The 23,978-nt window shown below is 42.3% G+C and overlaps 1 protein-coding gene across 1 annotated transcript in view; it reads right to left on the bottom strand.

Annotated features, from left to right (window-relative positions):
* Window positions 1-23,978, bottom strand: part of LOC147709477 (cysteine-rich secretory protein 2-like) — a 310,503-nt gene that overhangs the window by 40,980 nt on the left and 245,545 nt on the right. Inside the window, exons 5-6 of the mRNA XM_086925500.1 lie at window positions 12,043-12,128; window positions 1,333-1,421 (exon numbers count right to left, since the gene is read on the bottom strand). Of these exons, the coding sequence (XP_086781626.1) occupies window positions 1,333-1,421; window positions 12,043-12,128 (175 nt within the window). The remainder of the gene's footprint in view (window positions 1-1,332; window positions 1,422-12,042; window positions 12,129-23,978) is intronic.

The raw sequence follows: 23,978 nt of genomic DNA on the forward strand, positions 1-23,978 counted from the left end.
CATATTCCTTAAGTAATTGTAAGGTGTGCTGTGTGGTGGGGTGGAAGGTCATCTTCAAAAGATATGTTTGCATAGATAGCTGGACAATCTTATAGTAGTAAGATTGTTCACACTTTTGGCATGTTACTTACAGAGTTAATTTTTTTCATGTTGTGTTAAAGTTTTTTCACTGTTGGTAGAGGGGCTTCCCCACAACAAATGCAGTATCCCAAACTGCCCTTAACATCAAAACATGTTACATTATCCTAGTCTCCTAATCAAAGCCAACAAACTGTCCCACCAGAAGTGATGATGGTTGTTAGCTTAAATTTCAAAGGCCTTAACTTGCTATCAAAACACCATGCTACCCTTTACCTTTCAAAGGAAATGGGAGAAGAAATCATACAAAAAACACATCTCCTCTACCAGTTCTGCCACAGACTCCAATCTCAGTGGTTCCCGAGACAACTATTTGCAATTGGACAGGTCAAGAAAGGGTAAGTGGCTCTCTTCCTCTTTAGACACTGTGCTGTAGAAATAAAACAGCTTCACATTGACACAAATTGAGGTGGCTTCACTAATGCCTTTAAACAAATTACCTCACAATGAGACTCTTAAAGGTCTATCTATACCCCTAACATTGGCTAATAAAGAAATTCTCTTGGATGCTCCACAACAAAGAAAAGAGAAATGTGGAGGTTCAGTTTGACACCCGTACGTTTCCGAATACTACTTTCTACTAAGTAAGTAATAGTTTTGTAGTACTAATTTACATACTACAAAATGCAGTTTGTGAATCAGGCCCCCTTTTGTAGAGACCTCTGGTCTGAGATTTCTATTACTTAATCGGGACCTATATTTTTCACTGACATTAATACATTTATCCAACTAGAAACCCTGTTTTCTATGGACCGTTAATATAAAAGGTTGAATCCATGGGGGGTAGCATTTCATTACATTGCTAAAAAAAGAATTCTTAAATCCAATTTCAATGAAGCATAATTTTGAAATCATAGTTTGCTATTATATAAAGCACCTGCATGGGAGTAAGGACAGCGTACAAGTGCCTGATAGAAGCCTACACAGACTTAAATGTTATTCCTGTTAAAATACATTTGCAAAAAAAAGTCAGTGGGTACAAACATTACTTAGGTGAGAGAAAAAAGGATTTGTAAAACATTTTGTATTAAAAATACAGAATGTCACACTAGCAAAAAGTAGGCATGAGTTAATAGTCCAGCCTGTTTGCTGTATTAACCCTTCGCCTGGATTCCTTCATTAGTGCAGACATATTTGACATATTTTTAAATATTCATATCTGGAATGTTGAAAAAGTAATTTAAGTGTACTTACTGCAAAGCTTGTTTTCACAATTGTTTGGACATTTGCTGCATGGGGTACCTTGTTCGTATGGTTTAGTGATAACCTTACCAACGTTTCCCCTGCAACAGTATAAAAAGAAATTTAAATCTATTATTCAGTTTTACGTAGTTTTGTATTGTGCTGCACATAAATATAAGTATAATTATAGATTACTGTTAGCAAAGGAGAAAGAGAGCAGTATTTCCACCAGGCAGGTAGTGCACTAAGCAACACATTATAGGATGCCAAAGATTCCAATTTAACATGGGAAGAAGGAAATAGTAAATTGTTCAATAATATTATTTTAGTGCAGTACTATAGCTCCCACAATATATATGTATAGCATAATTCAATCATAATATATGCAAAGAAGCTGTTTCTACACGTTAGGACCATTGTAATTCTGAATCATTAAAAGCCTTTTTAAAAATGTGTTCTCTAGAACCTGAATCTGATAACTTTGATGATAACCCCATACTCCGGCTCCAAAAGTAGTTACAGATAAACATTTGGATTCATATAAAATTATCATTTCTGTGACCGGTTTATGTCCCAATTTACAGGCAAAACAAAACAGCCCCTCTGTTATTTTACTGGTCTGTTGGGCCCTTGCCATAATTAGTTTATCCCAACTCAATTTGTTGTTAAAAACATTACCTAAATTGGTAACATTGGGCACCTTCTCAATGATTTTTCCATTCACAATGAACTTCCTAATCTTAGTTTTTTCCATGTCCAGTTTAATCGTGATCTAAATGGAGATAAAGCAAGATCGTCCTGCATCCCACATAATGTTAATATGAGATTTGAATATTAATCTATTTGAAATGTATGATGTCGATCAACTCCTGGAGCAAGAGTTTATGTGGAATATACTAGAACAGGTGGCCCCAATTAAAAATCCTTGAGATTACCTTAGGTTCTCAGGTTGGACAACAATGCCTAATGGAAGACATTAAGCAGATCAATCTAAAGCTGAGACCCACTTTAAAAGCACTTATAAGTTTTGATTTATGGAGATTTATTCAACACTTTCAGATTGTCACTCGATTCGAACGGGATCCTCTGTCTATCGAGATGAACATAGGTCTACCATCCCCAGGAGATTAAAATAGAAGTCTGAAAAGTCTATGTAAGGAGTGGAAAATGTTCTGAAATAATCACGAGAACATTTTTTTTCATCAAGCTGGGAAAATTTAATTAAGGAATTTCTGGATCAGTTTCCAAATAATTACTTTAAGCAACTCGGCCCTAAGAGAAATATGAGATGCTTTCAAACAAGGGCCATCAGATTGTGTAAGAGAAACATGAATCGTGCACAAAGCAAGGTCAGGCTGAACCGGGAAAATGGCATTCTACTAACCACTGTAAAATATGCTAGAAAAGTCTCAAACAGCAGGAAGAGAACTTTTGGGCTAAGCTCCTTCTCACCAGCAGAAATCAAAACAGATAGTGTTCAAGGAAGGCAGATTGAATACTTACAGCTCAAAAGGTTAGCTTAGAAAAACCAATTGAGCTCTTGGCCCATCAAATCACCATTATTCCTCGTAAAAGTCATAAAGACGGCACCCACACCCAAATTTAGTTCAGCTGTACAAGTTCACACTGGTTAATGAGACAATCCTAGACTCATGGAGGATTCCTGCACCCAATTGTTAAATTATCGACAAATCACTCTTTTGCATAACGATGCCAAGCATTTTGCATCTCTCCTATACACATTAAAAAATAACTGGGAAAGATCATCCGAGCTAATTCCTTTGCATCAAACAAGTTTTTGCCAAGGCTCAGTAACAAATATGCTTGCCTTCTTGTTCATCATTGGTAAAAAACCTCTGTCAAATGTCTTGCTGTATTTAAGTTTTGTGGACTTCAATCAGGATTTGAGAGCATGCTCAGAAGTTTACTCAAAGGGCAAAGCTGGTAAATTAGGATATTCCAGATTATCTAATAAAAGCTGCACACATTTTATATAGCAATACATGGATTAGAGTGAAGATTAGAGATGGAAAACGCACATCACTTAAAATTATAACATCCATAGGACTAAAGCAGGGCTGTGTATGTGCCCCACAATTATTTAAATTATATTTATCACACCTCTCTATTGTGTTGGAGCAGACAAATTCCAACACATCAAAGTTGGGCAGCAATTATTATCACACCGACTATATACCGACAATGTGGTTTTAGTCAATAAATCGCAAATTGGTTTTCAAAGACTTCACAAACACCAAAGTGTATATAACAGTGCAATAAACTGGATATATACTTAAACAAAACCAAAACAAATGTTGTTAATGAAGAGATAAAAAGAATGGTGCATGGTATCTACATAACGAACTGGTGTAGAAAGTCTTGGCGTACAAATATCTGGGCATAACCATAAACTCCTGTGAATCATCCCATATTCATTTACAACAGCTATGGGCAAAAGCATGTGCTCTGATGTTGGCTTTTATTTCTTCAAACAAAACTTTAAAGGGCCCTATACTGGATCCAATATTGAAGTTTATAGATGCCAGGTTGCTTCCTACAGTTAGTTATGGCTGTGAAGCCTTCATGGGTAGGATGCACTTACCCTGGATAAAATAGTCACGCAATGTTCTAAATATTTAATTCGTATGGCAAAATCAGCATCTCTGGCACAAGTTTACTTTGAGTTTGGGGTTATAAAGCAAGAAACTGCATGTCAAAGAGCCTTTCTAAAATATGTTTTTAAACTCAGTAAATTATTATGGTATGAACTAGCTAGCAGTGGCACAAACTTTCCTGCACATCGTTATATGGAAGATGCCCTGACTAATGTTCAAGCAGAAAACTTATGGAAAGCGCCAGTCACTTTAATAATTTTTTTAAAACTTCTTAATAAAAATATGAGGAACGTATCACGTTGTCAGGATTTACAGATACAGAAAAAATGCTGACACGCTTGGATGGTAATTAATAGCTCTGCCAATTGGCATGCTCAAGAACACTTCTCAACCAGATACTCAAGTTCCATAAAACATACATTTTGGTTTTTCTATTTTCTCTGTCTATCCACCCTTGACCATGCCCCGAGGGGAGAATCATTAAGGGGAGGTAAAATATGAAGACTTTGTAAACAATCAGAAGAAACATGAATTCATGTGGTCTGCATTTGCCTAGTCCTATTATCAGAAAGGAGAAAACTTCTTAGAAAACAGTTTAATCAAAGACATATAAGAACGTTACAACAGGTCATAATTATCACTCTAAATCCTACAGACCCAATCTTAAATGCCCATTTTGTAAAAGTTCTGATGTTGGTGGAAAGTAAAATAATGGTGAGTGACTAAACTGTTGCTCAGTAAGCTATATGTAAGACTGATTGTGTATGTGTTTTTGTAACTGTTTTATGACTTATCATGTAATGATTTTAAGTAATCAATCATAAATAAACCTTTACTTAATTTCTCCTGGGCACACAACTAGAGCATCAAGTTGGATTCTTGCAGAGAGTGGGTGCACAGCTTAAATTGGAAACCAGGACTGCACCCAACAGTCACTGCATGGCTGTAGTCCATGCACAATGGGGTAGATTGTCTGAACAAAGTGTTTCATACCCTAAATTTATAAAATGATTACAAAAATCCATGCAAAATCCTTGACCCAAAAACCAAAGGTTAAAGTAGTGTTGTACTCAGGTATCGTGATGTATGTTATAAAAATAAATATCAGATATTCACAGATAAAGACGAAGTGACATTAAAGTTAGGTGACAGAATGATTATTGTTTGAAAACAAAAAAAAACACCAACATTTGCCATGTATAATTTTGGTAACTAACTATAACATGGGGCCCCATCATGCATTGCTTATGAACTCACATACTTCATCACTAATGACATTATAAATGACATCATTGAATACATCACTGAGGACATTATCCATAACACTACTGTTCATATTACTCAATAAACTCTAATTTGATTTTGAAAACGAAAGCATATAGTTAAGGGCTTACAGTCTTATATTCCATAGAATTACTCCGAATGCAAGTGTGATTGAAGAGGATGGGAATTGTGCAGGTTGATGTTATATAATACATGGTTGACCTACAAGTAAAGTAGCAGGTGCAAACAGTAGTGCATGTTAAAACCAGGAAAAGGATGACCCAACCTATTATGGGTGGCATAGGCATGTTTCTCAGTAGGTTGTGGCGTAGAGCTAAAGCCTTTTGCAAAAACATAGGGGCATATTTACACGCTCCTATCGCCACAGGAACGACACTGTTTATGATGTTCCTGTGATGATAAACCCTTTGCCTTATTTACAAGGCAGCGTAAAGCCACTTAATGTGGCTTAACACCGCTTAGTAAACAAGGCCCCTTTCATGCTACATTTAGCGTGAAATGGGCGGGCAATAAGTGTTGAGATGGGTGTTCTGCCACAACACCCATTAATTTTGACGCTGCTCACTAGTGACAAGGAGGGTGTAAATAGGAGACAGCACCAAAATAAGACCGGGGAAAACCTGGTCTTACCGTGGCAAAACGAGGAGAAATGTATAATTTCTCCTTGTTTTTGCTGTTTCAATGTGTGCTGCATAGTGCAGCACACATTGAAACAGCAAATTGCCATGAATGATCATTTATGTGCAGGAAGGCGTCTCTTCTTGCACATAAAGAATCATTTACAAAATGACGATTTGCAACTACTGTGTGTGCTGCACAATGCACACATAGCTAGTACAAATTGCAATTTTGGATTGTTTATGTGCAGGAAGGGACACCAAATATTCCTTCAGAAATTGTTTTGCTTGCTGGGACAGAGATGCATTCTGTCATCAGGAATTATATCTACAGGTATGTTTAGGAGAGCGCATTCCAATCCTCTATGAGCAGGGAGAGACACAGAGGCAGAACAGATATAGGCTTCTGAAAGACAATAACATTAGTAGTAAGACAAGTAATGGACAGAGTCTGGGTGATTGCATACTGAGACTGGCCTTGAGATAGTTTTTGTACCACATGAGTCCAAAAACATTGTTTTCTAGAAACAGTTACCACTTCAGAACCGTGATGACAAAGCTAGGACCATGCCAATTCCCCAAGAATTAACATAGGGGTTGTGCTCTTCCATCCAAAGTATCCTAAGCACTACTGCAAAGTTCAGACACAAGATTAGATCAAAAGCAACCATCTCCTTATAACAACTCTAAGTGTGAAACTGTGATAGAGATCATGAGACCTGAAGTTAAAGGGAAAATGTTGATTGTTTGGACGTGATCTGGAGATGATCCTGTGAACAAAATGTGGAGTATCTTGGCACACTTCAAGTCGAGGTACATGACGAAGGCACTGGAATCTCACAGTGCAGTAACAGAAGCTGACTGGCAAGGAGGGCCTTGGGGATCCAATTAACACTTTTTTTGTGTTCGAGTTGATCCTTCGAGCGAAACTAAAAACTTTAGTGAGAGTGAAATTTCCCGCTCCTTTGTGCCTCACGAAAAAGACGGAACCTGGCAGTTGCCTGTGGCGTAGAGGGCTGATAAGTAAAATTCTGAAGCTGAAGCTTAGGACTCTCCCATTAGAGACACAAATGTCTGTTAAGTGTCTGTTACATTTCAGCATTGTACAAAGGACTTCTAGTGGATCCAAACTACACTGGCTCATCAGGCACCTTGGAAGAAAGAACAACTGGCTTTGCAATTGGCTCAGTTTACATAAAGATTCGGAATGAAGGAGTAGAAGTTAATCTCGGACTTCTCAGTTTTTCCATTCTCCTCGATTTTCAATCAGGAGAACCTGGTCTAGAAGTTCAGAAAACTACCAGCTCACCCTCTAACTCCACCAGTAACCCTTCGCAGAATAAAGTCATCTAAGTGACTTCCACCCCAGGTGGTTTCAGCAGACGACTAGTGAACCTGAGTGAAATAGGCAAAGGCTTTAGGATCTGGTATCTTAAATATCTTTTTGAACTTTGCCAAAAGAAATTTGGCTAATTATTCAGGAAAGGGTCTTCAGCAACAACTAGAGTAGTTGCCCAAGTCAGAGTTGTATGCAGGGAACCAATCAGATGTCCCACTTTGGAACAGTCAGAGGAACATTGTCCATGTTGAAAGGCAAAGCAACTGGGTCATCCAAAAACTCTTTCAATTACTTTCGATCTTCACAATCCTTTGATGTTGAGGGGCTGATGGCATGGATACCTTTATGAAGGACAACATTCTCTGTCCTCAACTAGTCCAATTCCAGAGTTTGTTGCTGAAGGACAGAGGCCAGGCCAATACCAGGATCCATGCCAAAAATAGTCAGTAGTTTTTGGCAGAGCAATCTCTTCAGGCCCATAATACAGATCGGGGTTTTCCACTGTCTGAGGTAAGATCAACTGTTTCCGGAGGCCATATTGTCTCAAAACAGTGAAATATGTAGTCAGGAGTTGCCCTCAAGAAATCTGCCAACTTGGCATGAGTAAAATGGCAAATAATTAAAACAATATACCTTTACTGATAAAGACTTCACAAGTTTAGAGACAACCAGGAGTCAGGCATCTAGGGGAGGAAGTTCTAAGAGCAAATAGTCAGGTTCAGCATTTACAGGAAGTGAAGAACAAGCAAAGGAAATGGCTTTTTTTGTGACACACCCTCCAACCAGACTGAGGCCTTTAAATAGTAAAAGAACAGAAAAAGGAAATTACATCAAACACCACATGCCAAAAACCATAATGGATTGGGAAAGTCATGAAGAAAAAAAGTAGGTACAGCCATGATGGAAAGGGAAAAGAGAAAATTACGAAAACATGAACTGGATAGTTGCAGGAGTAACCTCAAAACTCAGCTACAAATCCTCAGGCAGGTGATAGTCATTTTGGAGTTGAAGAGAGAAGGTGTAGCAGCCGAGAACCCAAAAGCACAAGCAAAAACACTCAAGTGAGAGACTCTTCCAGCCCACAGCTGTGGTTCTGGGGTTCCCTGGTTATTTATCATACCACAAGTGATAAGCAGTGCATGGTGCAGGAGCAAATGTGACAAATTCTCAGGAGCACCCACGTGTGTCCCCAATTGCACTCAAAGGAATGCAAATTTTTACATTTGGAAATATGAAGCCACAGAGCATTTTGACTTGTGTTCCTTTAGTCGTACTGCTCTGCTTATATCACCAACATTTTTAGTGGTGTCCCCTTCCCATGCCTATTTTAAAAACATATTTATACCTTTTCATACTTAAAGCTATGACTCGTTCCAAAAAAGAGAACTACCTGCTAATTGTTTGTAAATACTCACAAACGTATTACCAGCTGTTTCAGGTGGACCCGCTGTGGAGCATCCACAAATGACACGGTGAGCTATTTTGGTCATGTGGAAATTCTTCTGCATTGGAAAAACCCGACTTACATGCCCACAACTCCATGATTCCTGATTCCTTGAATGGGATTTTACACTTATGAAAGCTTGTATTCACTACATAAACCCTAGTACTATAACATAGGGTAGTAGCGCCACATCTATACATAGATAGACATACCTAGTGATGTAGTGGTTAGGTTGTTGAAGTGGACATGAAATTATTATAATGCAATACAACCCATGCAACATACTAGTGACATGCTGTAAGCTTCACAACGGTAGGACAAATCAAGTCTTGTTTCTTTGGTCATAGTTAGCAAATAGTACAACTTAGATAATGACTTCTATAACTGATGCTGAACAATTTATTGTATGTTTACAATGCTCAATTTAATACAATAATATATTTTATACTTGTGATAACACGGTGCATATTAATAATTAGTTATTTAAATATACTTATGCAATACCTACCCACAGGTTCACCATTAGGTAACCATTACAGTTTTTATCCCTTCGTGACTATGATTACATTTTGGTAACATTTTTCTTTTATAATACAGTTCATTATGAATGATGTTCTTTTATTTCTCCACAACTTCTGGTGGGATATGCATTTAAATCCGTAAAATCCTACAAAATCACAACTGCAGGAATTGTTAGTTAAAGGAAATTTCCAAGAACTATCAGGTACTCTGTATGTAAGTGCCTTCAACAAAGGCATGTAATGCAACAGGCTTTGTTGGATCTACTTGACCTCATGCAACTGACCCAGTGGGTAGAGGGACCATTAATTTGGGCGGCCATTTGATCGATTTGGTTTGCTCGAATTTTGATTTGCATATCCGGGACCCCCTACCTGTGACATGGTCCGATACTTGTTTTATTAGGTTTTCTTGGGATATGGGGTCATCTTCTTCCACCCTACCTTCATCCTTCGTCCCTGCTAGGCGGAGGAATAACATTCCAGCCTTTTCCAAGGCCTTGCTTAACACCCCATTGGTTCCTGCAGATGACCTTGGAGAGGCGGTGTATTGTTTTAACATCTGGATTGGTCAGGGGGTTGAATCCTCCTCTAAACTCTCAGCTACTTGTCATCATAGATTGTCCCCCTCGAATCCATGGTTCTCTGGGCACCTAAAAGAGTTAAAATTGGGCTGTAAGAAACTGAAACGCCAGTGGCGCGTTGCCTACTGTCCAGTGGGTAAATTGGTGCTTTGGGCAGCTCAGAGGGTTTACTATGCCGCTGTCAAGAAAGCTAAAAGTGATTTCTATGCAGAGCGAATTCTGAAAGCTAATAATAATAGTAAGGAGATTTTTTCAATCGTAAGAAGTTTTATGTCTCCAAGTGCTGAACAAAAACCTGTTCCAGCCTCCTCATAGTGGTGTGAGGAGCTCTCTTCCTTTTTTATCAGCAAAATCCAATCTATTCAAGACAGCTTAGGGTCGATGTAAGGGAACTGCCAACCTCATCACCTACAGCTTTCCAGTCTAACATTTCTACCCGCCCCCTTTTCTCCCAGTTTTTGCCAGCAGAAGACTCTGACATTCTTGCCATCCTCAAATCTCTAAAGTCGGGCTCTCCATCGGACCCATGCCCAGCTAGAGTCTTAGCGGGGGTAGCGGGGAGTGTTTATCTTGAAGTCACTTCCATTATAAACCGCTCACTTCACTCTGCAAAGGTTCCCACCCAAAGGAAACAGGCTAAACTTATCCTGCTTCTCAAAAAAGCAACTGCTGATCCCTTGCTGCCTTCTAACTACCGGCCTATCTCCTTATTGCCGGCACTGGCCAAAGTTTGTGAAAAGCTGGTATTTCGTCAACTTGAGGCTTTTGTTGAAACATCTGGGGCGCTCTATCCAGCCCAGTCTGGTTGTAGAACATCTTTCAGCACGGAGATGGCATTGGTTGAGGTAGCGGAAGCCATCAGGGAGTGCCTGAACGGGGGCGGCAGAGTGGCTCTGATTTTATTGGACCTCTCTGCCGCCTTCGATATGGTACCCCGCCAGCTTCTCTTGGATCGGCTCTCTGCCATCGGCATCTCTGGGGCAGTGTGGGCTTGGCTGAGAACCTTTTTGGAGGAGCGCTCCCAACAGGTCTGGATGCCTCCTTTTTCTTCCTCTGCCAGGAAGTTATCAACGGGAGTCCCACAGGGCTCTACTTTGAGCCCGCTACTTTTTAATATCTATATGACCCCTTTGGTTGCCCTGGCAGAGGGGCTGGGTGCCAGAATCATGGCATATGCCGATGATACACAGCTTCTATTTACATGGAAAGGTTCTGAATTGGGCACTGGGGATGCGCAGAGGTGTTTATCTGCTGTGTTTACCTGGTTGGCAAGGCGCATCTCAAGTGTAATGAAGAAAAATCAGAGATACTGCTGTATGGCAATTTCCCCCCGCAGTTTAGAGAGGCCTGGTATCCACCGGACTTCCCTTGCCCACGGTCAGTGGGTAGCCCGGCCAAGAACTTGGGGATATGGTTTGGGGAAGATTTCCGGTTCACCGAGCATATTAAGAAAACTCACTGATATCTGCTTCGGCACTCTTAAGATCTTTAGGAAGTTCTTCCCTTTGCTACCACAACAAGGAAATGGTGGCTCGGGCACTTATCCTTTCCAGGCTTGATTACGCCAATGCCCTATTTATTGGCATCCCTGGCTATCTCATGAATAAACTCCAACAGATTCAAAATGCGGTGGCCAGACTCCTATTCAACATCGCCAAACAATCCAGTGCAAGGCTACTTCTACGTGACCTTCATTGGTTACCTGTGGCCCAGCGGGTCCAATTTAAAATCCTGACCATGGCCCATAAAGCCTTGCATGACTCTGGACCTTTGTACATTAGGAAGCGCATGGCCTTTTACAAGCCTGGCCGCTCGTTCCGCTCCTCCTCTCTTCGCCTACTGGCCATTCCTCGGTTTCGCCACTCTAGGATGGGCAGCCAATCGTGGTCAGTAAAAGTGGCCATTCTATGGAACAGCCTTCCTGGCCTTTTGAGACATACTCAGGACCTCTGTATTTTCAAGAAACTTCTCGAAACTCATCTTTTCAACCCCCTCATTTAATGTCATTTGTGCTCTCTCGGCCTCTGTCCATCCGCGCCAGGATACTCCTGAGTAGTTGTGCGCGCTACAAATCATATATAACATAACATAACATAACATAGAGATGGCATAATTAGAGCACATGGAAGGCCAACATAAAATGGTGCGTCAGCAATATACAAAACCATAAGCTTAAACCTTAGCTTTCAGGCTAATAGATAGGAATAATCATAAGAACATAAAATCATAAATTCAGCATAATGTTAAGATGAACTTATCGCAATCATCAGGTGGCAACATTAAAAGAATAAATTGATTTAAGTTAAAAAAACAGTACTTACTCAGGAGCATAATGGCAAACATACAGGACAAAATCTGGACATTGCTGAACAGCGCATCCAATACGGGCCGTTTTACTCCAGACGACCTTTACATTTAAAGATAAATAATTATTATTGAACCAATTATATGCTCAACTACAGTTTCTGTTATCTTTGCAAAAGTTTTTGAAATAGAAATATGCATTACAGTTACTCCCACTTTGATTATCAGGGGCAGCGTTTGAACAAATGTATGCAAAGTAAATTAAGGCTGACATTCCTACGATTCACACTGTGAGTTTTGGTGTTCAAAAATAGACGTATGTATAATGGCTCTAATATATGTTACTGACAAATGCATTAAATTACCTAACTAACCAAATTTACCTGCAGATGAAAGATAATCTGAGGTTTAAAATAGGTTGTAGCATTCATGGTCCAAGAGGTATCTGTTTTTTTTGTCTTGTCTTGTTTAATTGATTCCAGCCTCTTGGTCCTTAACTGAATCAATCCCATTTTTCTTGACTCCATAAAAGATACAAGTGGCACTGAGTCCATGGGCGCTTCCTCCTAAAGGGCGGAAGAGCTTCCCCCCACCTGCTGCGAGCACAGCAGGTAAACACAAATAAACAAAATGGAATGGCAATACCATTTTACTTTTCTGCCAGCTCACACTGTGTACATCACAAGTGTGATTCCAGTGATTTGAGGGTGACTGCTTTTCCTACCAGTGTGCATGTTTGATTGGCAGGCTATACTGCAACGGCCAGCCCAATATGTGAAACAACCAGGAGATTGCTGGCACATGCCCCTAGCCTCAAAATAAGCACTGGGTAAGCCTGCTCCAACCAATCCTAGAGCTGCACCCATGCTGAAAAAGACATGAGAGCAGGTCCAGGATTGGTTGGATTTGCATTCCACTGGGCAGGAAGGAAGTCCTTCCCTTTCCTGCTTGTCGTGACCAGGATCCCAGAGGGAGAGTGGAGACACACCGAAATAGGCGCAGCATATATGGTGAGTTTTTTGGCATCACGCCCCACCATATTTTCATGTTTCAAGCCTCCACTGACTGAGTCAGTAAAACCCCAAATGTACATGGGTCAACTTAGGAGCAGTCAGAACCAATAAAATATCTCACTTGTTTGGCTTAGCTGCAAAATACCAGAGAGCATTGAAAACATAGTTCTTAATTATTTATTTATATAGCACAACTAATACCCTAAGGCTTCTAGGCCATTGTCATCCAACATCCTGCCAGCCAAGAGGTAAAAAAGTGCTGAAATATTAAAAAATGTAAAATATAACCAAAGTTTTGCCTTAAAAAGCCATGTCTTCTGACCCTTCCTGAAAGAGATCAGGTTAGGTGAGGTTTTAAGTGTATATGTCAACTGACTCCACAATCTGGCAGTGATATTCAAAAACCTTTTGCCACCCCAGTTAGAAAGTCATCCTTTGGGGACCTCCACCAACATATGTGAAGAGGGCCGCAGCATTCTGGTTTGTGTGTAACAACAAAATTGGTCAATCAGATATGCAGGGCCCTGGTTGTGCAATGCTCTAAAGGCAAGGTGCTTTAAAATTGATCGGTTTTCCACTGGAAGCTAGTGTAGGGTATCGAGGGCCGCCTTTGCAAAAGAGTATTTTGGGATTCTAAAGAGCAGATCGGCTGCCAAATTCTGTATAACCTGCAGTTTGACAAGGAGGGCTTTGTTAATTCCAATCAGAAGGCTATTGCAGTAGTCCAGACTCAATAGGACTAGTGCTGAGACCACTGTTTTTTTACAGGTCCAGTGGTATGAAAGGGAGAATTTTCCTCAGGACCATCAGAGAATAGCAGGGAGCTGAGGTAATCACATTCACATGGTGGGAAAAGGACAGGGTGGTGTCAAAGATGCCTCCCAGATCTTTTGCCTTGGAGACTGGAATGGGGAGAGGACCTAGCTCCATGGGCCATCAGTCCGAGGACCAGAGGGAAACGTCTCTACCACAAAGAAGAACCTCTGTCTTATTTGGGTTCAACTTAAGACACTTCTCTGACATCCATCTACACACCTGTCTCATACAGGCATGAAAGTTATAGACTATGGTTTGAGAGTCCTCTGAGATGGACATTATAATCTGGGTATCATCAGCATATGACACCATAGCAAATCCATAGGATTTGATAAGCCTGGCTAGGGGCACCACATAGAGATTAAAATGAGTCGAGCTTAAGGACGAGCCCTGTGGAACCCCACAAGAAAGATTGAAACTCTGGGAGCTAAGGCCGTCCATCTCCACAAATTGTTCGCAGTCCGAGAGGAAGGAATTAAACAGGGGTAGGGCGGCACCAGCAACGCCTATTTCCTGGAGGCAATGTAGTAGGAGGCTATGGTCCAAATATCTTCTTCCGTATATACTAATTCTCACATAGCAGGTTGTCTCTCTTTTCCCAGTTACCTTATATTTTCATTTCATTTTATCACAGACCATTTTGGATCATGTCGCAACAGCAAAAGCCTTAACACTGAAGGCTTTACAACAAAAGCGAAACAACAAGGATGGCATTACCAATCAATATCATGGCGTCACATAGGGAAGCATTTCAAATACAGAAACAATGCAGACATCTACTTCGATTGCCATTACAACGGCAAATGTAATAAACAGCAAAAAAATTCAAAAGGCATGTATAACAAAAAAATACATTTCACTTACCAGTTTACATGCACGGAGTTTGGGGATAAGCCAATCAATGTAACCGCAGTCGGGAAATGCATACATTTGTTAAAAACACTATTGTGATGTTTCAGCACAAGGCGCAGTATGTTAATGAACCTGTAGTCTTACCTTACTGTTCACTAATATTCTCTAACGTTTTCCAAAGCAAAACAGCTATGTTGGTTTGACCACATTGTGATACCATCCTCCTCAGTACACAGCTGACTGCTGCTAAGGTGCTAATGGACATGCCGGTGTGTTATATTATCTTCTTGTGTCAAGTTGTTATCAACCAAACTAACTGTGATCCTATCCTGCCTGTTTATTCACTTCCTAGGAAGAGCCTGAAGGGTGCAGAGCTCATGGGGGGATAGGGACATAACTTGAACATACCGCAGTGCCCTCCAGAGCAGGCTTTTTACACCTCAACAGAGTGGCACACAGCTTTGGCAATACTTGCTGCCATAACTGCGAATATTCACAAGTTTGTAAAAAGCAGATTTCCCAACCTCTGGTAAGACACTGCGCTCTTTAATACCCCGGGGGCATGGCCAGCTTCTTTTAACAACTGCCACTTGTCTAGCGCTGAACATTATTTGAAAAAGGCAGGTGGCTCTCAGTATTATAAAATATGCAGCCTTTATATTTAGCATATTTGTATGTGTAGGAGTTGTATTTCACCAAATAGGTTGTCGTAAAGGCTATCATCAACTACAACGATAGATGTCATGCGCTGCGATGCCATTCGTACTCGTGAAAGATTCAGAGTAAGGGGGGGGGGGCGTAGTAATGACCCCGTTGTGGTGCCGGTTTCGTAGTTAAGGCTTTTTGTTGTAAAGCCTTCTTTAAAAAGATGTTTCCCCTCAAAACAGGCATGATGTCTGTCACCATCAGCCTGAGACTTATAAGACCCTTTACATCAGCCTCTGCAATAAATTAGTTCAGTGGAAAAGTAAAGTAGATTAATTCTTTGGATTTATTTATACAGACGCTATAGGACTGCTGATTCTGTCTGGTATTCCCAAGTTTTCAGCATTTAATGATTGAAAAGTGGCACAAGTTGCCGACCACATTCCCCTGAATTGTCCTAAAGATGTTTTCAGATTATGAGAGCTATGCATTTTGAATAGCCCACATTGTTTAACAAATATGTGAATTTGCATCCAGCAAAGCATCCTACCTCACTATTTTTCTAGCGTATAAAGAATATGGGGCAACCAAGTAACACTGGGAAATACAATGATACATGGAGACAATGGTCCCTTCGGGGGGGATGTGTGAACCTCAATTTTCTATGTAATGATTCATAAGCTTCAATGATTGGTTTTGTAAAAGAAGAAACAATTGTATTCAATTACTTATTAGCAAAAACAAAAGCAAAGTGACATAAGTCTTTTAAAGACAAAATGGCACTCCCAACGACACAACTGCACAGTGATAGTGAAATAGGTTAGTATAAAGTGGGCAAATGTTATACAGTATATATGTCGAGAATCGTTATTCGAGGAGACACTTAGGGGCCTATTACGATGTCGGGCGGAAGGCCATTTGACAGCTCATCAGTGGTGGTCCGTCCAACATCTGTTGCTGCGGTCCAACTGCCACACTACGATGCTTGCGATCGGAGGCAGAAGGCGGAGGGACTGACCCACACTTTCCGATGGGCCCAAGGAGCCATTCTGACGGACCGTAATCCCAACAATAGGGGCGGTGCTTGCTCAGGAACCACCATTGGGATTACGAAGTCTCTTTCTGTCTGCCTTTCTATGGCAGGCCCAAAGCCATAGAAAGGCACCTTTCTATGGCAGGCCCAAAGCCATAGAAAGGCAGATGGGAAGGGACCGTGGGGGTCCCTACCAGGGCCCCTGTCCCTCCTGGGTTTATGCTGTGGTCCCTGGGGGGGGCACATGTGGTGCGCCCCGAAACATCCAAGCATTTTGTGGCAGGCGCTGAATAGTTTCTTCCACACAGTGCATGGATGTTTCAAAAGCGTATTTTTCCGTGCTTAAGGGGAGGATGCCTGGACATACCAAACGTCTCCATTAAGACGTTAACAGCAGTGTTCCAAAAGAGAGCATGAATTCATAGCAGAGGCTACGAGGCGTGGTACAGCGGTGCCAGACTTGCAACCCTGTCATTTCACTGAAGTTCACTGCACTCTGCATGTAGTGAATGAGCTTGATACACATCTCCCACCCTATGCACATGGCGCACCTAAAACATTACAGAACACAGTACATACAGTTTGAAAGCACAATAACAAGCAGGTCAGTATAGAAAAATACCAACAAAATGTGACAACTTCTGGTTTTCTGGCCTTTCTAACTTTAGGCAATTTTCCACAGCCAATAATGAAGCCTGGCGCCATATGCATGTGCATGGCAGGGCATTCATTTGACTTTTTCTGCCTTTGATTTCAGCAGCTGGTCTCCAGGAAGCCCCAAAGTCCAAATCCCCAAGAAGCCAGATTCAAATTCAAGTTAGCTAGAAATACGTTCTGAGGTTTCCATCATCAATCTTAATGCCTGTGTCCTCCCTAGAAAACTCAGGAATTACTAAAAACCCAAAGCCCACTTGAGTGCAGGGGCTCCATTTCTTCTTTGCAACTGTTTGCTTGAAAAACATAGGTGTATATAGATAACTCCTCTATATTAAACACATCTATTTAAATTCTGTCTATAAATGTAAATTCTTCCTAGTATTACAGACTCCCAAAATTCCTTCTCCCTCTAAATGACAGGTTCCCCCTTGTGTGTTCTTCTTGTTCCCCGCCCCTCATTTTGATGTCTTGCTTTTTTTGTTATGTGCAGTTTGTAATTGCTCACTTCACTTACTTCATAATTCATAATGTATTTGAAAGAGCCATCCTGGCTCAACATCCTGCTCCATGCACATCATATATTTCCTTGTGGTAGAGAAGCTCTATATGTTAATGTTAAATACATCATTAGTATGGAAAAGGTAACTCTTAGGAATGTTGCATATTCTAGGGCTTTGTTGCCATATATCAAAGGTAGGTGGTAGTTGTAGGGTTTGTGCTGCAATGAGATCATTGTGGGTGGCAGAATGTGGGTTGCAGTTGCCTTGAAGCTGGGAGCCAGCGGCTAGCTTGAAGTGCAACTGTGACATTGTCATGCTTCTGGAGGTGCAGAATCTGTCTGACTTGGAAGTCAGACACACATGTCCCAAAGTATATCCTGTTGACCTTATCTAAGCATGTGAGAACTATAGTGAAGTTCGCTTGAACTCTGAGGGTGGATGAAGGCATGTGAAAATATATGATACACAATCCTTAATCTGAATTGCGAACATCTGGTAACCCAAGTTAGCTGGAGAAAAATGGAGGATAACAATTTATGGTCACCCAAAGGTTCCTTAATTTTCTGACAGTCATTCCTTTTTAAGAGTTGAGTTTAAGGTGATTATCCCACATCCATTGGTTCTCTGCTAAGAGACAGAACAATAGATCATAGCAGTCATTTTCCAGTTTGAGGATACTGTCTGTGTCATGAGCATTGTGGCAGTAAGTCTGAGGGATTTGATGATGTCCTGTTGTCTGCAAACACGTTTTCCTATTTCTTTTATGATGGTACACTTGTGACAGACCATGAAATGGAGTACATGAACTGAGTGTCAAATAATGAACTTAATGGCCTGAAACAAATTCTAGTTATGACCATTCTAGGAATGTAGATATTATAGTGCAAACGTCTTTTTGTGGAGAGTTCTCTCACTCAAACAATATATGCAGGTCTGCAAAGCAGGACACAGCCTGATGTTCAATAATTGGAAAGTATAGCGCCAAGAAGAAATGATTAGTCTGAGCCCCTCGTTAATTACAGATGCCAGGTCCATATTGATTTTTGAACCTAGTAAAGGTCATACACTTTAGTCTATTTCACTAATATTATAAATATGGATCAGCACATTTCAATAATTACTTTCTGAACTGTAAAGGTGCCTAATAGATTGGGGTGATGCCAAGTTTCAGTCAAGACTGCATGATATGCGTGAGCATGCTTTTACTACATTTGATAAAGTTGCATGTGGACTTAATGCATGAGTTATGTGTTAGGCCATGAATAAAGGTCTCAATTAACGTGAGTCATGCGGTTTTATTTTTAAGTGAAAAGAATATTTATGTTTGCTAATAAGTCACATCTTTCAAGTTGCAGGTAATAACCTAATAGGTTAGGCATGTGTGATAAACCACGTTTGGGGTGTATTTAATTTCACTCCTTGACATATTTTCACTATTGGAAGTATTACTCATTATGATACTAATGCTAAAACATATGATTTGTAGAAGAATAGCACATTATAAACTCTAAATCAGTACAAAATACCAAAATAGAAGCCCTGAGTGGAATCGAGCAAGAAGGCGGTCGCAATGGTGGCTGAGTGAGTGGCTTGCGAAAGCTCCTCCCAGAACCCTCACGAGAATGCCCCCTCTGTTCCTTACCCGTGCAAATGGACACCTTGAGCATGTGATGTTGTGGCAGTATCTGCTCCGGACTTGGCCGAGTGCTGCATACATCGACTGCAGTAGATTGCGGTTTCCCACCCCAAACTTTCACCGGTATCTAGTTCAGTGGAGGCTCCGGCGACGGAGGATGGACGAACTCGCAGTGCGGATATCAGAGATCGTAATGGCTCCGAAGAAAGGGAGCAAGTGCGCTAAGACCCGGAAAAGGCCGCAGTAGTAACGTTTGAGGCTGCGTCTGTAATCCTGGCATCTCCTGCTTCTTCCCTCATGGAATAGCTCAGTAGATCATAAAAGCTTTAAAAAGCAAGTAACTAAAACAAGGAAAATAGTATCGCTACTTGAAGATAAAGTAACCCTGGCGAAAAGAGCCCACGGCTGGATAGTACTAAATGACTATAAAACCCTCAAACCACAAGCATATCTAGACCAAGGCTTCAAGCAGAAGACAAAGGAAAAATTCTTACAATTCCGACTAGGCGTACTACCGATCCTCCCCCATCTGGCGCCATGGGAAAGGAACCATAAAGATCTAACCTGCCGTCTTTGTGGGGCAGGACCTGAAGACATAACCCACATAATATGCATTTGTCCCAGTTTAATGGACATAATGAGAACACTATTACGTGCAAAATGGAACCAGGAGGGGGTCAGGTCATGCCGTCAGGCAGTTAAACTGTGCTTCAACCCAAGCGAGATCCAACTAAACTGCAGAACCACACAATTTCTTGATGCAGTGGCAAAGAGAATCAAGGAGGCACAAAAAGAAGCAACTGCCCAATAGCCGGAAACATGTTCTGGGGTATCTTTTGAACTTTTGGTCAGACTGCTGAAGAAGTTGAACCACTGAAACATTTTAACTTTTGATACTTACTCTTTTATTCTTGTTAGTAACCACCCTTTCTTTTAAACAATGTATTTTAAATTGTGAGTTTTAATTAACTGTGCAATAAACTTTACTTACTTACTTACTTACTCATGGAGAAAGGAAACAAGCTGGTCGGCCGAATGTAGTAGTTACTTATTGTATTTACCTCTGCTTATTGTGTTTTACATCTGGAATCTTATGTTCCTAGTGTTCCAGGTGGGAGAGCCTTTGTGTTTGTATGTTCTAGTAAAGACAGTTGATCCTGTCCTGGCTTAAGATACACTTGTGTCTCTGCTTGGGCGTTCAGCTGAGGTTGATTTCTAAAAAACCCAGGGGCATATTACCAACAACTAGCGATAATTTTTGTCTCTAACTTGTTTAGAGACAAACATTATCGCCGCACATCGGCGATTTTTATCGCAGATAAACCTTGCTATTAGCAAGGTTTATCGCAAATGCGATAAAAAACGGCCGCAATGCATGAATATCGCTGAAAAGTCAGCGATATTCATGCATTATCGAGCAAATGCTCTTAGCCATGTTATCCACCTCCCATTGGATAACATGGCTAAGAACTGGTCAGGGCAGGTGTTAGCTTTTGGAGATATTCGCGCTTAGAGCGAATATCTCCAAAAGTTGGTAATAGGAGATAGCGATGTTAGGGACTGTTTCCAGTCGCTAACATCTTGGCACGCCCACTTTGCATGTCATTAGTGATAAATATCACTGACTTGCAAAGCGGGGCCCAAGATGGTCGCTATCTCCTATTAGCTGTCACTAACTGGTGTTAGCGAGAGCTTGGTAATAGGGAGATATTTTTATGTCCGCTTTCTTGGCTTTTAAAGCCAAAAAAGCGGAGATAAACCCCCTTGATAATATGCCCCCAAGAGTTAACCTTACCAGATGTCAACCTTCTTTATGACATCGTTTTTGCCGACAGGAGCTGAGCATCCACAAAAAGAACCCACGAAGCAGCTGCGAGTTGTTCATCAGTAAACGAAGAAAGAGGATTACGAAGAATCCTATGCCCAATTTCTTGTCTGGGAAAATTTTTAAAACCTTCCTCGAACTTGAGCAGTGTTACAAAGTGGCAAGAACCTCGAAAATATTCTTTGGATGTGCATCGCTGAGGTAAATGTCACCATTGAAGCGATTACAACATTAGTGATTCTCCTGTTTCATCCCGGTAAACCGTGTATGCTTTCGGGGAGGTTTAATCTCATAAGGGCAAAATATTTGGGAGCAGAGCACAAAGAAAGGGTTTCACCGGCGCTGGAACGCAAAAGTCAGAGATGCGTTCCAGCAACTGTTAAAAGCGTAAAGGAACGTGTGTCTAATCCCAAGTGAAACGCACGTATGCGTTCCATTGGAGGAAGCATTAGTGTAAGAACTGGGGCCACCAGCTCTCCAGGGGGGAGCATGGCTCGAGCAGGAAGGCAGCCAGGGGCTTGGGTGTAAAGCAGCCACTTAACACACTCATCCAATGACACACAGTGGGCGCAATAATGGAGACCACACCAGTAGTTGTATTTGAAAATCAAGTTCTTTTACATAGACTTTGGATCAAGCAAGTAATGCATTTAACTACTCATTAGTATTTCATTTAAGCATTTCACTAGGCAGTTGCAGTAAGACTTGTCATTAAAATAATAACCAGCTCATCTAAGTAGTGAAACATTAAATAACATAGCCTGCCGCATCATACTCTTCCGCAGGCAAAGAGGGTACTTCCATAAACCTGGAGGATCCTACAAGAAGCGACCATAGCATTGCCTTAAAGTACCACAATAAACCTCCTGTGGATGCCTCCTAAACTGTACTTCATAGGAAGTGATACAACATTTCAGCAAGTACTTTCAGTACAACAGATAACTTCAAAGAACACAGCCACAAACATTTCTTCTTGTGAATACTGATCGGTTTGCGACCCAAAATCAGATCATCAGAATACCATTAGAATGAATCAATACACATCGCAGTTTGATCCCTTCAGGAGCTGTAGAAGCCCGCCCCTGTAAGGAATTCAGAACAATGAAGTAAATCCCCCTTCCATTAATAGGCTTGTAAATAGGGTGTAACCATGAACATTTCAGGCTGGATACCTGCATGCAAAACAATATAGGGGGGAAAGTGTCTATCCCCACACCTAATAGTTCTCGAGGCACATAAAAGGGGGGCCAACGGGGCCCTGTCTCAGTTCACCCCTGGGGAGGGGCGACCTCTGGCCTTACTCGGCCTACCGCCCTCCTCCCCGGGGGTTACCTTGTACTTTCGGCCCTCCGGGGCCCTTGCGCAGTCACCGGTAACGGGGAGGGGTGTTCGACCCTTCTAGGGCCTCACTCGTCCCGGCGCCTTGCAGGGGTGACTTTGGGGCACCAGCGCCGGGGATGGATCAAGATCAGCGTTGGGGCACTACCGGAGGGGGCTCTCTGGCTCTGCGGCCCTCCTCCGAGGTGAGACGCGGCTTACCCAAGCGCCGGGCCTTGTCAGCAGGGCCCGGCGGTAACAGCCAATGGTGATGCAGCTTGGGCGGGGGCGCGGCCGATGACGCGGCGGCGCTCCCGCTCACGTGACGGGGCCCAGGTAGGCTTCAGGCCTAACGCGGCCCGACGATCTCGATGCGGCGGCCCTCTTCTGGCACCGGGGGCCGCCGAGGGGGCTCAATGTCGGCGCTAGTCACAGCGCGGGGCAAGCGGCCACAGGACAGGCCAGCAGCGCCTCTGAGGCATCCTTTGGGCGGCGCTGATGCCACTCTCCTCAAGGGCCTCAGGGCGCCAAGGTACAGCGCGACCGCCAGTCCCAGGAAGCGCGTGAGGCTTCACAGTGCGGGTCACCCGGGGGGGGGGGGCCGAGGGACAATCTGGGACACAGCACTGAGCAGAGGGGGGTCAGAATAGAGCGTTTCTCTCTCAGTCACTCAGCAGATTGGGTCTGCAGGAGGGAAGGCGACCTCTAGCCTCCTGACAGGACAGTCTCACCCACAGCGCTGACCAGGGGGCTTCAGGATAAAGCGTTTTTCACACCGTTCCACAGGGACAGCAGAGCAGAGCAGTTCAGTCAGGGGGAGACCAGTGGGGCAAGGAGGGCCCACTGCAGGCAGGGGGGTTGCGCAGGGCAGCACAGTCCAGTACCTGGTCGATCCCCCAGCAGTCTCTGGTCAAAGGCAAGCAATCTTCTTGGCGCTTGGTTCTGTGCCCTTGGGTGTTTCTTTCTTGAAGTTGCTGAGAGGGGGGGGGGGGTTGAGCTGAAGGCTTGAAGAGTTTTTCCTCAGTCACTGCAGATGGACCCTGGGGTTCCCTACCACTGGGCCAGATCAGGGGGCTAGCTTAGGACACCACAGCCAGCTTAAGAGGCAGCACCTAAATCCTGTCACTCCTAGTAGTATAGGTTCCTCACTAGGCCCTCCCGCCTAAAACTCCTGCGTGGGTTCCCCAGGTAAGTGATGCCCCAACTGACTAGAAAGTTTCCCTCCCTTTCCTTATATAGCGTCAGTTGGCAGTTGGCAGTGGCAGTTGGTTTCACCTCCCCTGTTCTGGAAGGTTCCAGGAGCTTCCCTCATTCTAGCTATGAGCAGGCAGGTATGGCAACATTGTTTAAGGGTTCCAGCCAACTCCTGGCTACTAGAGTGTGACTATACAGACCACGCTGCAGTAGCAGGGGTCAGTGGCAGCCATGTTGGGGGAAGAGAGCACCTGCACCCTGGCATTGATTAGCAATGGGAGGGTGCCCAGAGTCCTAAAGCCAACGGAAAGTAGGTGGAAAAATGAGGCAAGGGCAAAAAAAATACCACCCTAGGCTGACAGGTCTAACAATTAGAAACTAAGCTGCCACTGACGTCATAAAGAGTCTCCTCTACACAGAAGAGAACGAACGAACGTTCCAAGGATTATCGTCATAAAGGGGATT

The sequence above is a fragment of the Lissotriton vulgaris genome, chromosome 6, assembly GCF_964263255.1.
Source record: "Lissotriton vulgaris chromosome 6, aLisVul1.2, whole genome shotgun sequence".
In the NCBI taxonomy this organism is placed as follows: domain Eukaryota; kingdom Metazoa; phylum Chordata; class Amphibia; order Caudata; family Salamandridae; genus Lissotriton; species Lissotriton vulgaris.